Source organism: Candida pseudojiufengensis (assembly GCF_024610245.1).
Source record: "Candida pseudojiufengensis strain CBS 10847 chromosome Unknown scaffold7, whole genome shotgun sequence".
NCBI lineage: Eukaryota > Fungi > Ascomycota > Pichiomycetes > Serinales > Debaryomycetaceae > Lodderomyces > Lodderomyces pseudojiufengensis.
The window spans coordinates 641805-664568 of record NW_026261527.1 but is presented as its reverse complement, the minus strand read 5'-3'; the positions used below and the strand labels follow the sequence as shown (position 1 = coordinate 664568).

Below are 22764 nucleotides of genomic sequence, written 5' to 3'. Positions count from 1 at the left end.
AAAAACAGAGGTGGTCTAATAAATTAGTTCAATGTATAATTGATTAAATTAACTATTATAATTTACTTGCGTTCATTAAGGTTACGAACCAGCTCAAAATAAGAAAGTATTGAATAATAGATTCTAAGGCAAACGCTGTCAAACACATATATCGCTAAACTTTCTTACAGAAGAGAGTAATACAAAGGTCAGATTATCACTCAACTACTATTTGTACTGCTTCAGCTGAAACCAATTTATCCTGAATTTAAGTCAAAAGAAGTTCACAAACTCTATGGTCTAAATTTAAATAGTAACATAGTAGTAAAATATGTATCTACACTTAATTTACTATCTAGTATATTTTAACATATTTGACATGATAACCTTAATAGTAGATTATGATACATATAAAGTTAAAGTTATATGTCAATAATAGTTCAATCCAGTAGAGAGCATTTGTTTTTTAAACTTTATCAATTGATTGAAATTTTGACAGGTGGAATGAGGAATAAAGTTAAGCTACTTCATGTAGAATAAAAAGAACTAGATTAAGTAGTAGACAAAGGTACTTCAATACTATAACACTCTATTTATATAAGACATTATACATTATCTAAAGGTGTGTGTGCGTGTGTTTTATTGTATGTCAAAATAATCCATATCAATAAAAGATACACTATATCTTTGTTGGTATTAATAAAGTTGACTCAATTAGTATTAAATCTTTCTAAAAATAAACATTTCTCCAATTGTTATTCTTTAAATTGTATCATATCGTCTAATTTATTCAAATATTAATGAGTCAAACGACAATTATTTGATATAGCTTCTACTGTGAACTATATTTCTTTTCTTTTTCTCATATTCTTCTCCTATTTCTGTATACATCTACCAACTAGGAACGGCTCTTCATGAATCAAATTGGTACTTCCAATGATGGCTTCTTCTTTCTCTCTGGCTGTCTCTGACTGTCTCTGACTCTATTCAATATTTACCATAGTTTGGTACGGCTTCTTTCTGTACTGAGTCTATTAATTTTTAGTTGATAAAGTTACAAAATTAATTAATTAGTGTTGAGTGTTGACTTAAGTGTTGATACATCTCTGTCTATTACTAAATAAGTTGAATTTTTACGTGATTGTAATTCTATTGTATTGTCTGTTAGTAAGTGATTATGCGTTTAGTTTTAATTATGTGTAAGGTTTGTATACTTTGAACTCAATATATTTTTAAATTTGTTATAATAAATTAATGATGATGATTATTAGATGATAATAGAAAAATGATGATTATTAAATTATCTAAACAATATTTATTAGTCAACTTTTCCTTTTTATCCATCAACAACTTGTATTTCAACCAAATAACTCATTTTTATTCATTTATTCATTTCTTCGTTATCATTTTCATTTGGTCATTCAAATTTAATTTCGTTTTATTATTCATTCCTATTATTTGTATTCATACAAGTTTATACATATATATATATATATACCAACAACAACAACAACAATAACCTTATATGAGATTGTAATACCATTTAATAAGATATTATCATAACATAGATACATAGAGATCTCCACTAATTATTATAATACCCAAGATCTCAAGTACAAAATACAGATTTATATAATAACTTAAATTTTTATCAATAAAATTATAATATCATACCCATTCAATAAAATATATTATTATATATCACTTCAAAATCTCATAATCAAATTTAGTTGAGAAATCATTCAACTTTCATTTATTCATTCATTCAATTTACTTATTATCATTTAAAAATAGAGTTGACAGTAACCTATTTGATAAAACTTTAAATTTATAAAAACAGAAAATATAAAAAATGCCTTCAAGAGAGTCATCACCAACGATAATAAATGGAAAACACCTTCATAATCACCATACACAACATTTTCATAACAACGCGTCATCATCATCACCTTCACCTTCACCTGCACCATCACGTATAGACGAATCAACATTTTATATAAGTCCAACAACAAAAACAAAAAAATTAAATGGTTATAAAAATTTAACTATTGAAGTACCAAATAATAATAACACCAATAATAACACCAACAATACCACCAACAATGAGAATGATGAACCAATTCAACATCCTTCTATGAGATCATTAAATACGATATTAGGAGAACCATTAAATTTTGATAATCAATCACCAATATCAAATACTTTTAAATCAATAAGTCCAATAAATTTCCCCAATATAACTCAATTACCAACTCCTGTATTAAAAAATGGTTCATTTTCAAATTATAGTCACCACAATAATAATCAAATATTATCATCACCACCAAGAGATAAATCAAATAATATAGATTTAATAAGAGTGAAACTGATCCAATCACCAAGAATTTTATCTGATTATAAACCTATATCAAGAGTAAATAGTTTAAATTCAAATTCAATGAATAATAAAAGAATTATGTCAAATCCTCCACCTGAATTACCATATTCTTCAAGCACTGTATCATCTATAGGTTCAAATAAACAACAACAATTTGATCAACCTATACTACCTCAAAATCAAAACAACAACCAAAATCAACAACAATCGAATGGTATAGAATCTCCTATAACTCCATCAACATCACCTTTATTACCACATAATTCAAAATTTCAAAAATTTCCAGACCCTCAACAAGAAGAACAAGAACAATCACTTTTACCAAAACAACAGCAAGAATTTTATTCAGAAAGATTTGGTATAACATTTAAATATATAAAAAATTTAGGAGAAGGAAATTTTAGTAATGTTATATTAGCTAGAACTGAAAATAATAATAATAATAATAATGAAGAAATTGCAATTAAAATAATAACAATACCAAATTCTAAATCTCAAATTATAAATTTCAAATCTTTTATATTAAGAGAATTAAATATTTTATATCATGTATCTTATCATCCTTGTATTACTTCATTAATTGATTTTAAAGTTACTTTAGATATTAAAATGAAAGATATTGAATCTGAATTTATACCAGAAGAAGAAACTACAGAAAATGCAGAAAATATAGAAATACCTGAAAATAGAGATCAATTAATTTTTATGAATTATTGTAGAGGAGGAACATTATTAAATTTTTTATTAAATCATAATCAAACAATGAATTTAAATAATTTAAATTATTGGATACTTTTAAGAAGAATAATAAGTGAATTAATTTTAACAACATTTTTTTTACATAAGCAAAATATAATACATAGAGATATAAAATTAGAAAATGTTTTACTTTTATATAATATAGAAGAAATTGAAGAAATTTTTAAATTTAATGAAATTTTAACATTTCCATTAATTAATTTATCAGATTTTGGATTATCTAAAAAATTAAATTCACCTGATCAATTATTATCAACAAGATGTGGCTCCAAGGATTATATTGCTCCAGAAGTTATAATAGGATTAAATTATGATGGGAAATTAAGTGATACTTGGTCAATTGGTGTATTAACTTATTGTTTATTAGAAGGTAGATTACCATTTGATATAACTCCACAAAATTATTCAACATCTATTAACAACAAAGGAATATCACCATCAGTAATCAAGAGAAGAAATTCAAAAAAGACAACAATAAATCATAGAATTGCAATGATTGATTGGGTATGGAATAATATTGAACACCACTTAAAAAATAATGAATTAAATCCTTTAATTATTGAAATTTTTCAAGATTTAAAATTACTTGTGGAAAAAATTCTTGTTAGAAAAGATAGAAGACCTAATTTAGAAACTATTTTAGGAGATCCTGATTTTTTTTGGATAAAAGAAAATGTACCAAAAGAATTATTAGATTATATATAGTGAGTTAGTTATACTAATTGTAACAATAATTTCGTAATGTTGTATTATTATAAATATATGAATAAAAAAGAACTTTTGTATTATTAAATAAGTTTATTATTGTAGTATTTTGAACCTCTCAAAGTGGTGTTTCAGACTTAGATTTGAAACTGTATTGTTGTTAATCAATAAATGGAACAAAAACCTGGATATAAGAAATTAGTTTACGAAACAATACACAAAACTTAGTACGGAATCTATACGGTGATGAGACTCCGTATTCTGTAAGCTTTCTTTGAACAAGTTGATAAAAATAGTAGCCTAGAGTCTCCCCAAATAAACCACTCCCTCATTTGGATATATTTTGCATCTGAAATGTAAATATAATGGTCTAATTAGTTGTTCAATAAAACTCTCGTATATTGTAACTTTTTAATGAAGTCATGTGACCGCCTTACCTCATAATAAATTCCAAATTAAGATAATTTATAAACAAAACCAATTAAGATTTCAAAATTGTATCAGATCTTGATTTACTACTAATAATTCAGTTCATATTCATATTTTATAATAAGCATTGTTTCCATTACTTTAACCATTATTTTTCATCTCATCATAAGATTGCAGTGCGGTGATCAACAATGTCATCAAGTCCACCTCATTCACATTCTAGTTCAAATTATTCATATGGACCAGTTATAAAACCAGAATTAGCTTCAATTAGTGGTGGTGGAGGAATAACTCAAACATCTTCTTCTTCATCTTTTAGATCTCCTACTTCAATAAGTACAGGAGCAGGAATTATTGATCAATTACCCCCAAGTAATTTAAGTGATATTGAATCAATTGATTATCAACAACAACATGGACATGAATATCTGCAACGACCATTACGATCCCAACATTCTCCACAATTAACTTCAAATCCTCAAAGCTCAAGACAATACATAACAGCAGATGATCAAAATTCTCAAATTTCTTCATCAAATTCAATAGCAGTTGATGAAACAATTATAAAACCAATAATAAGACAACCATCACCACAATCATCAAATTCAGTATCACCAATATCATCATCTCATTCTTCACAAAATCATCAAAGAATTGGAATAAATTTAAATGAATTACAAAATACTTCAAGTTTAGAAAGTCTTATAACTAAACCAATAAATTTACAAAATTTACATAATAATCATTATCAAAAAAGAGCTTCAATGTTTAGTTCATTTAGTCAATATTCTGGAAAAATTGAAAATGATATTGCTATACCAATGACTTTACAAAGAACTGATACTTCTAAATTAAAAAAATATAATAAAAATGAAGATAATGAAGATGAACATGATGATGGAGATGCATCGAGTGCTAAACACGATAAAATTATCTCTTCAAATCATTCGGTTGAAACTAATCAATTATTAGATAAATCAATTGAAAATGATGAAAATTCCTTTAGTTCATCCAGACTGATAAATCAAGATAATGAAAACAAACATGTAGATATAACCACTGAAGAATCACAATCAGAACAAGAATCAGATGAAGAAAGTTCAATATTAATGGGTAAATTACCAACTTCATCAAAATCAAAATCAAAAACAAATGAAAATTTAAATATAAATCCAGATAAATCATTTAATACAAATATTGAAGGAGCAGTTCCAGCGAGATCTCCAAGACGTCCAATTTCAATGATTGCAAATACCACATCAGCTTCAGTTACTTCACCATCACCAAAGAAAAATTCAAGAAGAAAATCTACTCAAATTAATGATGATTTAGATAAATTAATGTATGATGCTTCATCAATGCAATCTAATGATCCAACTCAAAAAATTGAAGAAGAAGAAGATATATTGAACAAGAATTTAAAGTACGAAGATGATGATATACATGATGATTCATTAATCGTTCAAAAAAGACAAAAAAATAAACTTCATAGAGCAAGTACTGATACCACAAATTCAAAACCACTTTTAGAAAAATTAAATGATATAAATGATGAAGAAGAAACTGAAAAAAATCGAGCCTTAGTCGGTGAAAAAGAATTAGATATAGAAGGAGAAGGTAAAGAAATAACTGCGATTCCAGAATGTTCATCAAAATTAAGAAATTTACCTCCAAGACCTACACAAGAAAATATTAATAATGCAAGGAAAATATCTGAATCACATAAACAACCACAACCTCAACATCATCGAACGGAACCTAAATCAATATTAAATCCAACAACACTCGATGATGATGATCAATATTATGATGTTGATGATGAAGATGAAAAAATTCCTATACAACATCGTCCATCAAAAGCAAAATCAGTTAAAAATTCAATACGAAGACCAAATAAACAAAGAACAACGACACCTCCATTACCTGATCAACTACAACCTCCAACTCAAAAAAAGAAAACTAAAAAATCATCATCATCAAAAAGAAAATCTAAAACTGGAACAAATAACAATCAAGAATTAAAACCTTTCAGTTATAATACTCTTATATCACTATTAGAAAGTATGAATGGTACAATAATAGGAGAAGAATTTAATTCATTAAATATACCACTTAAAGAAAAACAATTAATTGAAAAAATTATTGATTCATTAAGTAGATTAAGTTCTGATATGATTATGGATAAACAAAGATATGATTTAGGTATTTTAAGATTAGAAAAGGCATTACGTGTATTAGAAGGATTTAATTAGTAACATTTCATTAAGCTATTTTATATATACAATTCATTTTTTCTTATGTGACTTCATAACTAAAGCTCTTTTAAATATTGTAAAAAACATTTTGTTATTCTATTCATTATTTCTTCAATTAAATTTAAACTTATCAAGAAATCATAATTTAATTTTAAAATTAAATTTGATTCATTAAATTTTATAATTTCATCTTGTTTATTTCTTTCCATTTCATTTATATTTTTAAAAATTAATTCAAATAATTTTTTAAATTTTATATTTTTTAAGTTGAGATTATTTTTAAATGAAATTTTTAAAAGATTTGATTTTTTAGAAGTTGAATATTTATTTGGTTTAAATGAAATTGATATTAGAATTTTATCTTTTTGAATTTTTTTAGTATTTGGTATAGTTGATGAAATATTAAACATAAATTGAAATTGATTTAAATTATTAAATATTGCATCAAAATTTATTTTATTTAAACCATTTGATAATTTAAATTCTTCTTGATTTATAATTTGTTGTTGATTTAATGTTTGTTGAATATGTTTTATTGATTTTATAATGGGGTTTATTTCAATTAAATAATTTAATATTCCTATAATATTTGTTGATTTTGATTGTTTTAAATATTGATTTAAATAATTTATTATTAATTCTATTTCCCAATTTAATGTAGTTATTGTACTTAGCCTAATTGAACTTGAACTTTGTTCAGGTAATGTAATAATTAATTTATCAATATCATCATTTAATTTAATTATAATATTATCCATTGAATTATCTAATATTTGAAATTTATTTTCATTTAATTGATCCATTATTTTTAATAAATTATTTAATTTATTTAAATTATCAAATATTGGATTTAAAAAATTTTTATCATTTGTTGAAGATGAATTTTCATTAATTATAAGATTTAAATCAATTGATGTTGATATTTCAAATTTTTTATTATTTTCATCAATTTTTAAATTTAATTTTGTTAATTCTGATGAATTTTTTATAGTTGAATTTTGTAGTTTACCTAAAAGTTTTACATGCATTTTATTTTGATTATTATTGTTTGTTTGATTTACGAGTTGAATTTGTAGGAATAAATATGGTGATGAAATTTGTAATGGTAATAAATCATCATTCTCTAATTTAATCATTGATTTGTATATTATATATCCATCAATTGAAGGGCTTTGATCTTTAGCTTCATTAGCAAAAATTTCTTTTAACGATTCATCTTCTTCATTAATTTCAGTAAATTTAATATTTCTTGATTTAATTTCTTCTAATATAACATGATTAATAATTTTTTGTAAAGTAAATTTACCTAAATTTATGAAAAATTGATAATTTAATTCAGGATTTGAATGTAAATTTTGAGAATGATTTGTAACCCAACTTCCTTCAATTGATTTAATTCTTGCAACCCACCAATAAGTTTTATTTGTTATACCGTTTATCATTACAATTAAAAACCAAGTAGATGGCCAATGTTTTCTTCTATAAAATTGTACTCTTACATATCCTTCAGTTTCATTTATTGTTTTAAATAAATTATTCATTTCAAATTCATTTAATCTTATTATCAGATTATTTATCCATTCAGTAGTTAATAAATAATTACTAATTTCTTTTGTAAATGTTTCTAATTTCAATTGTAATAATCCTTCAACTACTGAATTTGCCATGTCATCTTCTGATATAAAACTTTTGTTTATCGATGGTGGTGAATTGATTCTTTTAATGATTCTTGATTGAATGGGTGTTGGGTCGAGGAAATAGAATTGACCATTTACTGGATTTATTGCTAGTATTGCTGATTTTTTAGGTGACGAGGGAAACATAATTTGATGTGGACTTAAAAATTGAATTTTTTCTAAAGTTCTTTCTTCGAACTTTGAAGCAATCAAATTCATGATATTTGCTGAATGTTCTAACATAAAACTTGTGATTATTGATTCAATATTAATTTCTTCATTGTTATTAAAATCATCTTTTTGAATTATATTATTTATTGTATCTTCACTTACATATTTTCCATCTTTAAACCATCTATAACTCAAATTGAATGTTCTATCAAACCCAATCTCAATGAACGATTTCCATTGACTAGATAAATATTGTTGCGACCAATAATTCACTATAATCAAGGCATTCCCCGTTTGATAATTTATTTGTAGATTATTCTTCCAATTAGGTGAATTCATTAATTCTTTTAATTGTCTTGCTATCATAAATAGTTTTGAAGATATAGTATATTTATGAAGTAAATCATAAAATCCTTGTAGTCCTGAATTTAATAAAGTTTGATTTGCTATTTTTTCCAATTTTATATACGATTTTGTCGGTAGTTTTGTACAAAATTCATTATTATTTTTACTACTTGATTTAATTGATTTCAGTTCTATATCCATTGAAAATAAAAATTTAAAATCAATCATATAAAATGGATTTGAATTATCATTTTCAATATCATCGTTTGCTAATGTTACACTTACTTGAAATTCTTTTTCAACTGTTATATAAGCTCTTCCATCTTTAATTTCATATTGAAATCTTTTCGGTATATCTATCAATGCAAATTTTGTCATTAATATTAAATTTAAATCTCTTAATACTTCTAAAGTTTTAGTAGGAGTGATTTTTTTATGTTTTAAATAATTATGTGAAGGTAATATTGGTCGACCTTCATAAAATACTTCTAATGCAGTAATTATATCAAAATTTGGTAATTTAGCTCCTCCAAATCCATTGAGACTTGATAATTGAAACATTAAATTTTCAAATTGAAAATCTTGTAATCTAAACCAATTTAATAAATCAATAAATTTTGAAACATCTTCTGCAACATTTGACCATTTAACTAATGTATAAATTTTTAAAAAATCTTGTCTTAATGCTATTATAATATCTAAAAAGTATTTCTTTCGTTTCACATCTGATTCATTATTTACATTTATTGATAAATTTTCTATTGCATTTGTTAATTGTTTATATGATTCTTGAGTATAAAATCTTAAAATATTTGATAAAGGAATCAAATTTTCTGTTATATGAGGTATATCTGGAAGTGAGGAATTGTTTTTGGGATCCATTGTGTGGTTTCCATTATTATTGCCATTTGATAGTGATCCATTTGTTGATGCTTCCATCGTGATTCATTTGAAGGAAATGGTGCTGGTATAATACAATAGTTTGATTTAAACGTGATGGTACAAACTGAATTCGGGAACGTCTTGAGTTTTAATGATGGATGAAACTGTCTATAACATGGACTCAGTCTTGATGGATTCAAGACTAGTAGAAGATGAAATGAGTGGCTCCAGTTAAATTGGATTGATTTGAAGTTGTAAAGTTTGAACTATTTTAGGTTAATTTTTTACGTTAGGCTTAATCACTTTTTTTTTTTGTGATTTTCGGACTGAAAAATTCTAAAATGTCAATCAAATGTTAAAGCGGCAAGAGATAATACAGCAGTAACAGCCATTTATTAGGTGTTGAGGGATTGAGGATGTCTTAGGACTTTACGTTCAATTCAATTGCGGTTGGTTTCAACTTCTAGTTTGAGCTGAGCTTTATAGCAGGTCTATTCAAGATAGATCTAATTCATAAAGCAGTTTCAAGACGCAGATTCTGAAAATTCGATTAAAAACAACGGCTGAGAAATTGGCTGAATAAAAGCAAATTCTCCTCCAAAAGTCTACTCAGAGCTCAGACTTATATTTAAGTCCTCATATTGAACAAGCTACTATCAACTATTTTTGTAATGGTGATCACCTTGTGGTTGTATTTACAAAAAAGGAGTGTTCAGTGAGTTGTAATACTTTCTGCAGTATAATGCAACCTCATTGAGTTTAGTGGACCATGAGTTTGAAGATGTCAGACTGAAAGAGCCGGATTATTCAGAAGTATCATATGTTTTTCAACACTTAGCCTTATCTATCCGTCACGTCTCTTAAATTTTCAACCCAAAAGATGATATAACCACTAACAATGTAAAAACTACTAGTTCGATAATTCTTCAAAATTCTAGAGCTTGAGAATCAACAAAATTGAAACCATCTTCTTCAAATTTCAACTTCTTTCCTTTCATAAACCACCTCTTAATCTTAATGGTTAATGGTGATAATTTCGTAAAATTTAGAGTGAAACACAAAAACTATCGAATCATATGACACAAAATTCAAGAACCAAAATTATCAAAATCTTTAAATTTATGTTGTGTATCTATCACCATCCACATTCTCAAAGATTAACAATTACACCACCTATCGCAAAATAGACCATCCGAATACATTCAAACAAATAACGAATATCTAGTTATAATTCAATCTATCTTTATTTCAAAAAACTAAGTATTAATTAATTTCTCAATCTAGGGATTCCAATAATGTCAAATTCCAATTCGGAATTTATTGAATTAAATACTCCAACAAATTTAGATATAATATCAGATATAAAATTTAATAATAATTTAAATGATTCAAAATTATTAATTAGTTCATGGGATAATTTAATTTTGCTTTATGATTGTAAATCATTTATAAATTATTTAAAAAATGAACCTCCAATAACAAATCCCATATTTGATATAAAAATTAATGAAACTCCTTTATGTTTACAATATACTGAATTTACCAATTTACCAATTGTTGGATTATTAGATGGTTCTATTAAAGAAATTGAATTTGAAAATTTAAATTTAGGGAGGAATATGGGTAAAGAAGTAGATATTGATGATTTTCAAAGTGGAATTAATTATTTAAAATTAGGAATTAATAACACTGTACTAGCTAGTTCTTTTAATGGTCAATTACAAGTTATTGATACTAAAATACGGAAACCTACTACTGTTATTAAAAACAATCGAAAAATCATAGTTATGGAAACTTCAAATAATTATTTAATTTTAGGATTAACTGGTAATATAATTGAAATTTATGATTTAAAAAATTTAAATAAACCAATAGAAACAAGAGAAATTGGATTAAAATATCAAATTACTGATATAAAAGTTTTTCCTGATCAACAAGGATTCGCTGTATCATCTATAGATGGACGTGTTTCAATTGAAACTTTTAATGATACCACCAATGAAATTAATTCAGAAATTCAACAAAGTTATGTTTTTAAATCTCATAGACATTTCGATCCAAATACAGAAACTGATTTAGTATATCCAATAAATTCGATAACTTTCAATAAACATACTTCACAATCATCATCAAATAGAAATACTCTACTATATACTGGTGGATCAGATGGTTATATATGTTTATGGGATATAAAAAAGAGAAAAAGATTAAAACAATTTCCAAAATTTATAAATAAAGAATTAGAAACAAATGAAACATTAACTGAAAGTATTGCAAAATTAGATATAAATTTAAATAATAATTTACTAGCTGTTGCAACAAGTGATGATAATTATAAAAGGAAAAGAAGAATGTCAGAAACTGAATTTTCAAAATTACCAAGTAAAATATATTTAAAACAATTGAAAGATCTATGATATTCAATGTTGTGAGAAAGAAACTCCTTATTTTTGACAAAGTTGAATTAGGTTAAGTACTTAATATATACTTGATTAGATTATAAACATAATTCACCATAAATACTCGTACAGTGTTCCTGATCACTTATTTAGAGGTGAAGTCATTCAGCCAATCAATATCTACTCATTGTGATGCAGAGCCAAGTTTCTGATAATATGATAAAGGACAATATAACATTTTCAGCTATTCAATTCTCTCTCGAGTCTATTAAGCTGTGAATGTGATATTGTCTTTTATCATATTATCAGAAACTGGGCTCTAAACATGAATAGTAGTATTTTCATCCCAAATCGATTAATTGCCTCTAACTACTTTTCAACTTCTGGTGAAAGATAAGTCTTTAAAGTCCACTTGAATTTTAATTAAACTCTTCTCAAATTTTAACTACGGTATTGTGAAAAACGTAATAACCACTAATTCACTGAATCTGAAGTAGAGGGAAGAATGTAGGTCGCACGTACCCACTTCAATTTTTTTTATTTTCTCGTCTTAAATTTACATCTTCCCACCATCTATCAAACGATGAAGAAGATTGGTTGAACTCTCCAAACTGAGTCTACCAATAAACCTAAAAATGCAAAATCATTCATACAAAGTACATTCAAAAGCTTTCAAATAACTCATCAACATAACAAATAAGAAACTCTGAATTTGTTCGATTTTTTTTATTTTCTTTTTAAAAACGAAATAGCGCTATTTCATTTTTGAATTTTGGAAAACTCTAGAGGGCAGTTTCCTCTGTCGATTGTCCATGCCCGAAAATAAAAAAATTTAAAAGCACTAGCATGAGAACAATAATCAGATTTCTATAATCATTTGAAATGTTATTTGTATGAGGTGTGTTACTTAGATTTGAGTATGTATTTAATCAGGTTCAAATATAGTTAGGATCAATATCGGAAATGAGATTGATTCCGTGAGATTTGAAAAACAAAATGTCTTATTTCCATCTTTAGTTGCGAAATTTATTTGTAATTAATGAGTAATGGTGAAACAATAGAGAGTATTTTTTAAAAGAATAAAGGTGGAATTATTAAATTTTTACTAAATTATATTTTGCCCTATTTATTGTTTTAATGGGATTCTCTTGACACATTTGGTCCAGCCTTTCGAAAATCTCTAAATATTCTTATTTTTTTTTACTTTTTTAGAGTCTCCAGGTTTAGATCCAATCTAAATTAAAACTATTCTTTTTTTAGTTTCAAAAATAAGTAAAAGCAAAGCAAACAAGTAGTTGGGTTAAACTTTTTTAAACTGAATCTTTGTTAGTTATTGTATGGGATTAAGCGAATTATAAATGGCCCGTCAAAATCGCCATTTTCCATGAATAAGGCATAATAGATTTATTTTACGGGGTCATGACCCTGGTAAATTATTTTTTTTAGTTTCGACCAATGTATGGTGGTACATTGTTTATATTCGTTTAAAAATTAATTTTATTTGGTCTAATCAATTACTAATTTAATTTTACTTTTGTGGAAACTTCTGTAACAATTTTTTTGTCTCAGCTCAATAATTTGTTTTAGACCTCTACACAGCATCTATAATTTTTAAGGACATTACTTCACGAAGGTAGAAAGAGCCTAATTATTGTTCAAATTTTGCAGGAAAATCAAATATATACAAGTACAAGCTCCAAGCGCAATTAATCAAATGGTTAGGAGAAATGTTTATGCATTATCTTATTCAGGCTATCTTATTAGGCTTTTTTTTTAAAAAAAAAAAGGAACTAATTAAAGTTTTTTAGAGTATTGATCATTTTTCCATCAACCATACTTCCATAACCTTAGAATGGTGATATCAACTCTGGTACATTTGATAAAGTAGATGACGAATGAAAAGACATGTTGTCACTTTTTTGAAAGCAAGGTTATTTCCTTCTGTTTAATTGGTGACGTCTATTAAACAAATTGATTAGTTCATTAAAAACGTTGATGATTGTGGATCTATTCCGTTGAACAGTTAGCCTCACATCTAATTGGAAAATCAAATTAACTAGAAGGTACTTGAGTCTTTTGAATAAAATCTATCAAAGATGACATTCAAATTTTTTTGTCTACTTTAAGATAATTTTTTGATCATACTGAATATTCGATCAATTTTGTAGCCGAGCATTCATCACCGGAATGATTTTGACTTCCGAGCTATAAGGTTGAACGTGAAAATTAACTCTTAAGCTTTTAAAGTTTTATTCTTAAGTGCAACTTTGAGACTTCGTCAACTTTATTTTGCTATTTTCCTTGTAGAAATTCGAAATAAACACTAATAGAATGATCATACATAAACATTAATATTTCAAAAATTTTGTTTGAGTTAGTCTATGTTTCTAAATTCATAGAATCATCATCGATGATTCATTGCATATTTCCATACTTAATCACTTATATTTCTTATATTGTAAATAACCTAATACTTTAACAATTTTCAGATTTCCGCAATTTAACTTTAAAAACTTTAATTATAAAGTGTTTGTTAAAAAGAACTTTTTTAAAGTTTTTTAAAGTTTTTTAATAATGATCTAACCAATACATCACCAAATCTTAAAAATGATCTAATTATTGATACATTTAAATTATATCATTGGACATATCATATATTAAATAGTACTTTTAAATTTCAATCTCTCTTAAACTTATCTTGATTCATCTCATGTCTCACTCTCCCTGAGATTTTTTCAACTTTATTATTTTAATAAATACAAAATTTAGGGGATGGATGAAGAGTTATATGGGGACCTAAAAGATTTTAAGGGATTTAAATTTTTATTTTTTAAAAACTTTAAATTAACCACTTCAAATAATCATTACTATACAAAATAATGAGTCTAGTCTATAGAATTAATACATAGTTTTAGTCAGGTTAGACCAAAAGTTAAATTAAAGAATTTCTTCAAATTTAAAAATCAACAGTTAGCCTAGTTTAAATATGAATTAAACTGTTCCAACTAAAAACTAAAAATGTATAAACTAAAAAAAATAAATATTTTTTAAACACCAACTTTATTTTGAAGATATTTGATTGTTTGAACAAGAACAAGAATCTATTTTTTTTAGCTTAATCTTTTAAAAAAACTTCTTTGCTTTTGCTTTGAAATGAAATGTATAAACTAAACATCACATATCCCATCATTCAATGAGCATGAAAAGAACGAAAAAAGTAACTAAATTTATAAAGTATAATATAGTCTAGTTATATATAATGTAATATAAATTGTATTAGTTTTTCCTAAATCAAAATTTTCAAAAAGTATAAAAAATCTGTAGATCGATAGGGAAAGGTAACCAAACTTACATATTCTTTACTTAGGTAAAAGGGTAGAGATAGATATAATTATAGAATCAATTACATTTTATATCTACGGATTATAGGAAAATTTCAGTTTAAATCAGTGTCTTAGACAAAGAAAATTCATACAAAAATATAACTGGATTTTTGGTGTGCTTACAAATTAGACAATTAGACTCAGAAGAACTAGAACTTCAGTAGATATATACTACTACTACTAGAACAATAGAATAAAAAACACAAATTTTACAATACAATAATACAAACAAAATTTAAGGTTAAATTGGTTTAAAAAATCTGCCGAAATTAAAAAATAAAAAAAATTTAATTTTTTTTTTGTCTAAACAATTTTTCACTAGCCACAGATCAATTTATTAACAAGATAATATTATTATTTATTATTCAACTTCAATTGAAAAGAAGAGCTTATATCAGAATAACAACTGAAGTATATACTAGCTTAGCTTAGAAACTTATATGAAGTGGAGAAAAATAACAAATCTAAGTTCCAATTTCAGATTTTAGGTAGATCAATTTTTTATTTAGTTTCTAGAACAATAACATTGAAATTTGGACATTCTAACTCATTGAATAAACTTAAAATCAAAACAAAAGCTAGATAAAACACTTATCATTAGTTGAAACCAAAGATACTCATTACTACCAGACCCTAATCGCATAGATTTGCAAAACACAAACCTTGTCATTAGATAGAACCCAGAATATCAAAATCACATCACAAAACACAACAGAATTTTCACAAAAAAATATGTCTTCGAATTCAGATATTAAAAATGAATTTAATGAAAATACCACAGCATACCTAAATTGGTTAAAAGAAAATCAAGTTGAAATATCTCCCAAAATAACAATTCATGATTATACTTCTATAAATCAAGGTAGAGGAATTATAGCCCTAAAAGATATAAAAAAGGGAGAAATTTTAGGTAAAATTCCAAAAATTTTATTAATTAATCTACAACAAAATTTATTAATTTCAACTTATCCACACTTAAAACAAAAATTTATAAGGTTAAATCATTGGGATTCTTTAATTATTATACTATCTTATGAAATTAGAAATAAGACAAAAAGTAAATGGCAAAATTATTTAAATGTATTACCTAAAGATAAATCAAATTTTAATCAATTAATGTTTTGGAATTCACAGGAATTAGATATGTTGAAACCTTCATTTATATTAGAAAGAATTGGTAAAGATGATGCTGAAAAAATGTATTATCAAATTAAAGAAATTATAAATCAATTGGAGTTAAAAGAGTTAGAAGATTTAACATTTGATGAATATAATATAATTGCAACTTTAATAATGTCATATTCTTTTGATATTGAATTAACAGAAGAAGAAGAAAATAAATTAATTTTTGATCAATTGAATACAAATTTAGATATACAAGATAATGAAAAAGATTCTGATGAAGAAAAAGAAGAAATTTCAATATTATTAGATGGTCATTTAAAATCAATGGTACCATTAGCAGATACATTAAATGCAGATACAAATTTTAATAATGCAATAATAATTCATGAAATAGATTCATTAATAATAACAAGTATAAAAGATATAGCCAAAGGTGAACAAATATATAATACTTATTCAAATCATCCAAATAGTGAAATTTTAAGAAGATATGGTTATGTTGAACCAGAAGGTTCAAAATTTGATTTTGGTGATATTCCATTAATTATTATACAAAATTTTTTTAAAACCAAATACAACATTGAACAAGATAAATTAAATTTATTATTTGAAATAATTGGACAAATTTCATATGAAGAAAGAATAGAAGAAGATGACCAAGAAGGAGGAGTTGAACTAATTATTGATTCTTATGATTGTTTTAAAAGTGGAGAAGTTATAATAGAATTAATTTTTATAATTCAATTAATTACAACTTTCCTCAAATCAAATTTAAAATTTGAAAAAAAATATATCAAAAGATTTTATTATAAGATTTATCAATTAATTTCTTCAAAAAAAGTAACTAATGAATTTTTAAAAAATTTTAAAGAAATTTTAGAAATTAGATTAAATCAATATCCAATTTTTGCTAGCCAACCTTTTAGCTCCAATGCAAACGCAAACACAAGAGAAGAAATGGCTCAAATAGTATTAAAATCTGAATATCAATCTTTAAAAAATTGTCAAATTAATGGGTTAGTTACTATAGGTAAAACTTTAAATTCTAAAAAAATAAAATTAATTGATGATGATAAATTAATTAGAGCTATTGTTAAAAAGAGAAATAAAGATGATAATGGTGATGATGTTGAAGAAGATGAAGATGAGGAGGTAGAGGAAGAAGATGGTGATGTCGATGAAGAAGCTGATGGACATATAGATGGACATATAGATGGACATATAGATGGTCATGATAAAAGAAATGGTCATATACTGAATGGCAAAAAACAAAAAATGTAATAACTAGAACAATTATAATAGTAATAATAACAATAATTAATAATAATAATAATAATACAAATGTATATTTCTAATAAAATTTTTGTAAATATAAATTAAATTAAGTGTAATCAATACATTTAATTTGAAGAATTGAAAGTTGTTGAGTTCCGAGATATTAGTTGTGTTATTTCTCCATTGAACTATCATTTGATGTTGAATTACTTTCCAAATTTGAAGTCAAAGAACAAGATGATGAAGTAGTAATTGTAGTATAATGTTGATGATCTTCTGTTTGTTTTTCTTCATCGTTGATACTATCATCAACATTATTATCATCATCATTACTATCATGATTAACTACATGAAATGTTCCAGTTTCTTCAACTTCAGTTTTTTCCATATTTTTTAACCTTGTTTCTAATTCAATTTGTTTTTGTAATTGTTCTTGTTGAATTTCTTCAATTGTTTTAACTATTAATTGTCTTGGTCTAGATACTTGAAAACCAGTTTCTTTTCTAGATTGTTGTTGTTGTTTATTATGCTTGAAATTAACGCTATTTGCTACATTTCTTAATTTTGATAATGAGATTGGAGATGTTGTAGTTGTAGTACAATTTTGACCAAATGCAGGAGAAGTTTGAAGATTTTTATTCCCGTTATTTAAATTCTGCTGCTTGTTATTACTATGACTATTATTATTTGTACCAAATTTTCTACTTTCCCATAATTCTTTAACTTCAGGATCAATTTTATCATCCATAAAATATTTTTCATAAATTTGATCAACTTCTCTAATTTTATAATTATTATTTAATTTTCTTAAATTTGATTCATGTTGTAATCTTAAAAATGAACTTTGAGATTCTGTTATAGATATAATTTCATCAGAATTTATATTGTTGTTGTTGTTATTTTCGGGTTCTCCTAATCTTTGTGGTCCTCTTCTAAATAAAAATTCTTCATCTACTCCATCCATTGAATAAGTTTCTTGATTATTTAAAGATTCATCAATACTTTTTTCATCCAGTGAAAATAATCCACTAACTCTTCTTTCATTATTATTTCTCAAATTATTTACTGCTTTATATTCAAATTGTCTTTCAAATTCATCTATTGAATTAATCTCACTTAATTGATTTATTAAATTCGCTTCCTTATTTGATTTATAAGATTTATAAATTTCCATACAAGTTCTAAAAAACCAATAAGTTAATTGAAAAATAAATACAAATGCAACAATAACATGAATTAATAAATGAATATAAGCAATTATAGTTCTAACAGCTTCAGTTGCATCAACTTCTCTTAAAAATCCAATACATAATATAATACATAAAAATTTAGCAACGGGAAATATAAATTTTGTTGACCAAAATTTTATTGGAACAAAATAAGGTTTTAAAACGAATAATTGAAATAAATCAATTATTGAAATTATAATTAATAATATAACTTGAATTAATCCATGATTTTGTAATAATCCAATAACCATTGAATTTGAAAATAATATACTTATTGAAATTATAACACATTTAACTCTTTGAGGTTTATATTCATAATACAAAAATGACCACATTAATATAGTTTTTAAATTTGTATATAATTTATTAATATTTGAAGAATTTTTTATTTTGATTTTTTTGGAAAATGATAATAAATAATGGAATATAAAAAATATTAAAAATATAACCCAACATGAAAATAATATTGATGATAATGCTAAACTTGCATTTGATATATTCATATAATCATGATCAGAATTTCTAGGTGTTGTTGATGATGTTGTTGCTGTATTTGTAATATTTGAATAAAGTGAAGGATTAATAATTGAAGAATTGAAAGTTGAATTGAATGGTATTTGAGGTGATTTTAATGTTGTTAACCAACTATCAGAATCAAATTTTTTTGCAATATTGGAACCTCCTTCCGAGATAGGAGTTTTCGGTATTGGAGCTCGATGAAACCCTTCTAATGAAGAAGTTCTTAAACCAAATGTAAATACTTGTTGTGGAACAATTAATTCATTATATGGTGTAGTAAATGAAAATGCTCCTTTTTTTAACTGATGAAAATTAGATAATGATCTATGTTTACCATTTATATCATTTGCAGATAAAAATAAAAAAGAACTTAAAATTAAAAATGGCATTCCAAAAACAATTAACCAAATTTGTAAAACTTGACCAATAATCAAATATAAATTTTTTTTAGACCAAAATTCAAATGATGAATTATTTTTAACAATTTTTTTATAAGCTTTTTCAATAATTTTATCAAATAATAATTTTATTCCAATAAATATTTGTTTTGCAACTATCATTAATACAATCACCATTAGTAAAAGTGCCATAAAATTTGGCCAATTATTAACAATAGGATTATTATTATCTACCATTGTTAAACTTGATAATCCACCACCAGATAATGTTACATAAACATTATCTTCATCTTCACTATCCCAACTACTTGATTTACCAAACATTGAAGAAGTTAATAATGCACACCATTTAATTTGTCCCAACATTGGTTGATAAAAACCTGGATATAATAAATCTAATCCACCTAAAAATAAAGCATATTGTAAATACATTAAAATATCTGGTACACTTGCATCAATTTGATTTAGAAGTTTTTCATTACATATTGTTGAAGCTTTAAATAAATAAGGATTTGTTGATTCTTGATATGATGAAAATGATACAGTGAAAATATTAACAACAATTGCAACACATACAAGAATTAAAACACCTAAAGTTATTGTATCATTGATAAAAGCCGGTTGAATTGGAGTTACATAAGTATTTGAACATGCAATACATGAAGAATGAGCATCATTATTTAAAACAGTGAATTTGATCTGATACGATCCAATTCTATGAAAATGTTCACTTATATCTGCTTCATAATAAATCATTATTGAATCATTATAATATAAAGGACATTGTACTAAATTACCTGTTGAATTTGAAAATAATTCTGTAATTGTACTATCAGTTGAGCCTAATGAAGTTCTATTCATTCTGTCAATTAATGAATTATTATTAAATGAAATTCCTGAATGAATTTCTTCATGACGATGTGAATTCTTTTTTGTAGTCGAACTTTGTTTGTCCTGATCGAAATCTTGACCATTGTTGATATCCGTTAAATTATAACCGGTCTTATCAAAATTACTATAACTATTATTAAATCTTGGACTTTGTAGAAAACTTGTTGTATTTTTAACAGATACCATATCACAAAATCTTTTAGTCTCATTTATAAATTGTTTCCCCATAAAATTTATATCTATATGAAGTGAAGTATATTTATCAGTTGAACTATTATAATTAGTTATTGCAGGATGTCGATCAGTATCAAATCCATTATATAATGATACTTGAGTATTTATAAAAAATTTCAATTTCTTTTGATTTGTATCTATTGCAACATCAATAATAAATGGTTGTAATTTTGATTGTTGCTGTTTTAATTCACAAGAATGAGATTTAATAAATGTTGATACACTTGGATTTATAAAACATATTAAATATAGTAGGATTAGTTTCAATATAGATGAAGGTGATAAAAGTGACATTTTCTAGTGAAGAATAACCCTTCTGAATTAGTCTAATAGATAGGTTGATTTGTATAATTTAAACTCCTTCGTATATTTTCAAGTAAAGCTTATTAGTATAAAAAGTCAAACATAAATGCAGTATTGATAAAAGATTGTTTGTAAGTTGGTTGTTAAAAGATGAATAAATGGTTGTAAAATATTTATAATAAAAGTAATGATTAATTTGGGCTATACTTCTATTTTTGTACCACAAATACAAATTTCAATTCTACAAACAATAAAGTATTCAATTCTACTAAGTAGATACTACATATCATAGATTGAGTCGAATTGATCATCGATTGGAAAGATGCTGATTAGGGAAATGTGAAGTTTTGAACATGGCATTTGAACTTTGCTAACTGATGAGATAGCTTTAGACCCACGGAAAAGCTGCTATCAACAACAATAATGGAAAACAATCCTAGCGAATTTATTCATCCCCAACTGACAAATACAGTTAATAACTGTTGTGGAGGAATAAATTCGCTAGAAGTATTTTACGTTATTGATTTGACTAATTCTTCCTGAATATACCAAGGTTCAGCATTTGAAGTGATGAGTTTAGTCCTTCCTGAATTTACATGCTTCAGCATTTGAAGTGATGAGTTGTCATAAAAGTTAAGCTGGCCTGTAAATATGATGGAAGTCGACGTAGATTTCAAGAGGACGGACATGTATATTTTGTTGAATATGAGGTAATGTTATTACTGATTTTGTGAGAATTGATGGATTAATCTAATCAACCATTATCAGCAATTAAATGACTATGAGTTTGAAACCATTCTTTGCAAAATCTTCGTTGATTGACTGACTATCGGGTTCAATCCCAATAGAAATTTTATCAGCCATTTAGCTACTATCGCAGTCTTTGAATCCTTTGATCTAAATCTAAAAGTGCAAATTTTTGAAGTTGTAGACTAAAATCAGTCTCAAATAGCTAGCTCAATGCTGGAATTTCTCAAGAAGTATCCTTCATCGATAGCGTCAAAGAGTAAAGTAAAATCATGATTTGAAGAAGAAAGTTGGTACAATATTGACCTTTGGCATGGATTTTTGCGCCCTATTTTTTATAGCGGGCGGTCATTTGATCTACTTAGCCAGTCTCTGTTTCATCTCAAATGTCTACACGTGTGGGTAAATTACGAATTTTTTGAAATTTTTAACAACTACTCCAACAATCATCTCCATATCACATACTAAAAAATATAAAAGCTTTTATAACAAAATGTCCAGGTATTTACTGCTCTCATAAAATTTTTTTCAATTTGGGTGCAAAATAAAAAAATGATGTGTAACAAAATTTGTTTGACATTATGAGAAGTTCCACATTTATAAAAAAAAAATTTTTCCACTTTATTCTATTATATATTTCACAATTTTGTTCATTGCATAAACCAACTTCTTAATATAAAAGA

General features: G+C 25.2%; 6 protein-coding genes across 6 annotated transcripts; 4 read left to right on the top strand and 2 right to left on the bottom strand. All coding sequences in view use genetic code 12, as the record gives it.

The window, feature by feature from the left end:
* Positions 1 to 1831: 1831 nt before the first annotated feature.
* Positions 1832 to 3820, top strand: KGF55_002261 (serine/threonine protein kinase; the record flags this gene model as incomplete). The annotated part of the gene is made up of 1 exon (XM_051756925.1): positions 1832 to 3820. The coding sequence occupies one exon, from the start codon at positions 1832 to 1834 to the stop codon at positions 3818 to 3820; it is 1989 nt and encodes a 662-aa protein (XP_051615249.1).
* A 620-nt stretch (positions 3821 to 4440) lies between these two features.
* Positions 4441 to 6501, top strand: KGF55_002260 (uncharacterized protein; the record flags this gene model as incomplete). Its single annotated transcript, XM_051756924.1, has 1 exon — positions 4441 to 6501. One exon carries the CDS (start codon positions 4441 to 4443, stop codon positions 6499 to 6501), a length of 2061 nt encoding a protein of 686 aa, XP_051615248.1.
* Positions 6502 to 6560: 59 nt separating this feature from the next.
* On the bottom strand, positions 6561 to 9635 carry MED14 (Med14p; the record flags this gene model as incomplete). The annotated part of the gene is made up of 1 exon (XM_051756923.1): positions 6561 to 9635. One exon carries the CDS (start codon positions 9633 to 9635, stop codon positions 6561 to 6563), a length of 3075 nt encoding a protein of 1024 aa, XP_051615247.1.
* Positions 9636 to 10873: 1238 nt separating this feature from the next.
* Positions 10874 to 11995, top strand: BUB3 (Bub3p; the record flags this gene model as incomplete). Its single annotated transcript, XM_051756922.1, has 1 exon — positions 10874 to 11995. The coding sequence occupies one exon, from the start codon at positions 10874 to 10876 to the stop codon at positions 11993 to 11995; it is 1122 nt and encodes a 373-aa protein (XP_051615246.1).
* A 4097-nt stretch (positions 11996 to 16092) lies between these two features.
* On the top strand, positions 16093 to 17766 carry RMS1 (ribosomal lysine N-methyltransferase; the record flags this gene model as incomplete). The annotated part of the gene is made up of 1 exon (XM_051756921.1): positions 16093 to 17766. One exon carries the CDS (start codon positions 16093 to 16095, stop codon positions 17764 to 17766), a length of 1674 nt encoding a protein of 557 aa, XP_051615245.1.
* A 166-nt stretch (positions 17767 to 17932) lies between these two features.
* On the bottom strand, positions 17933 to 21325 carry KGF55_002256 (uncharacterized protein; the record flags this gene model as incomplete). Its single annotated transcript, XM_051756919.1, has 1 exon — positions 17933 to 21325. The coding sequence occupies one exon, from the start codon at positions 21323 to 21325 to the stop codon at positions 17933 to 17935; it is 3393 nt and encodes a 1130-aa protein (XP_051615244.1).
* Between the last annotated feature and the right edge of the window lie 1439 nt (positions 21326 to 22764).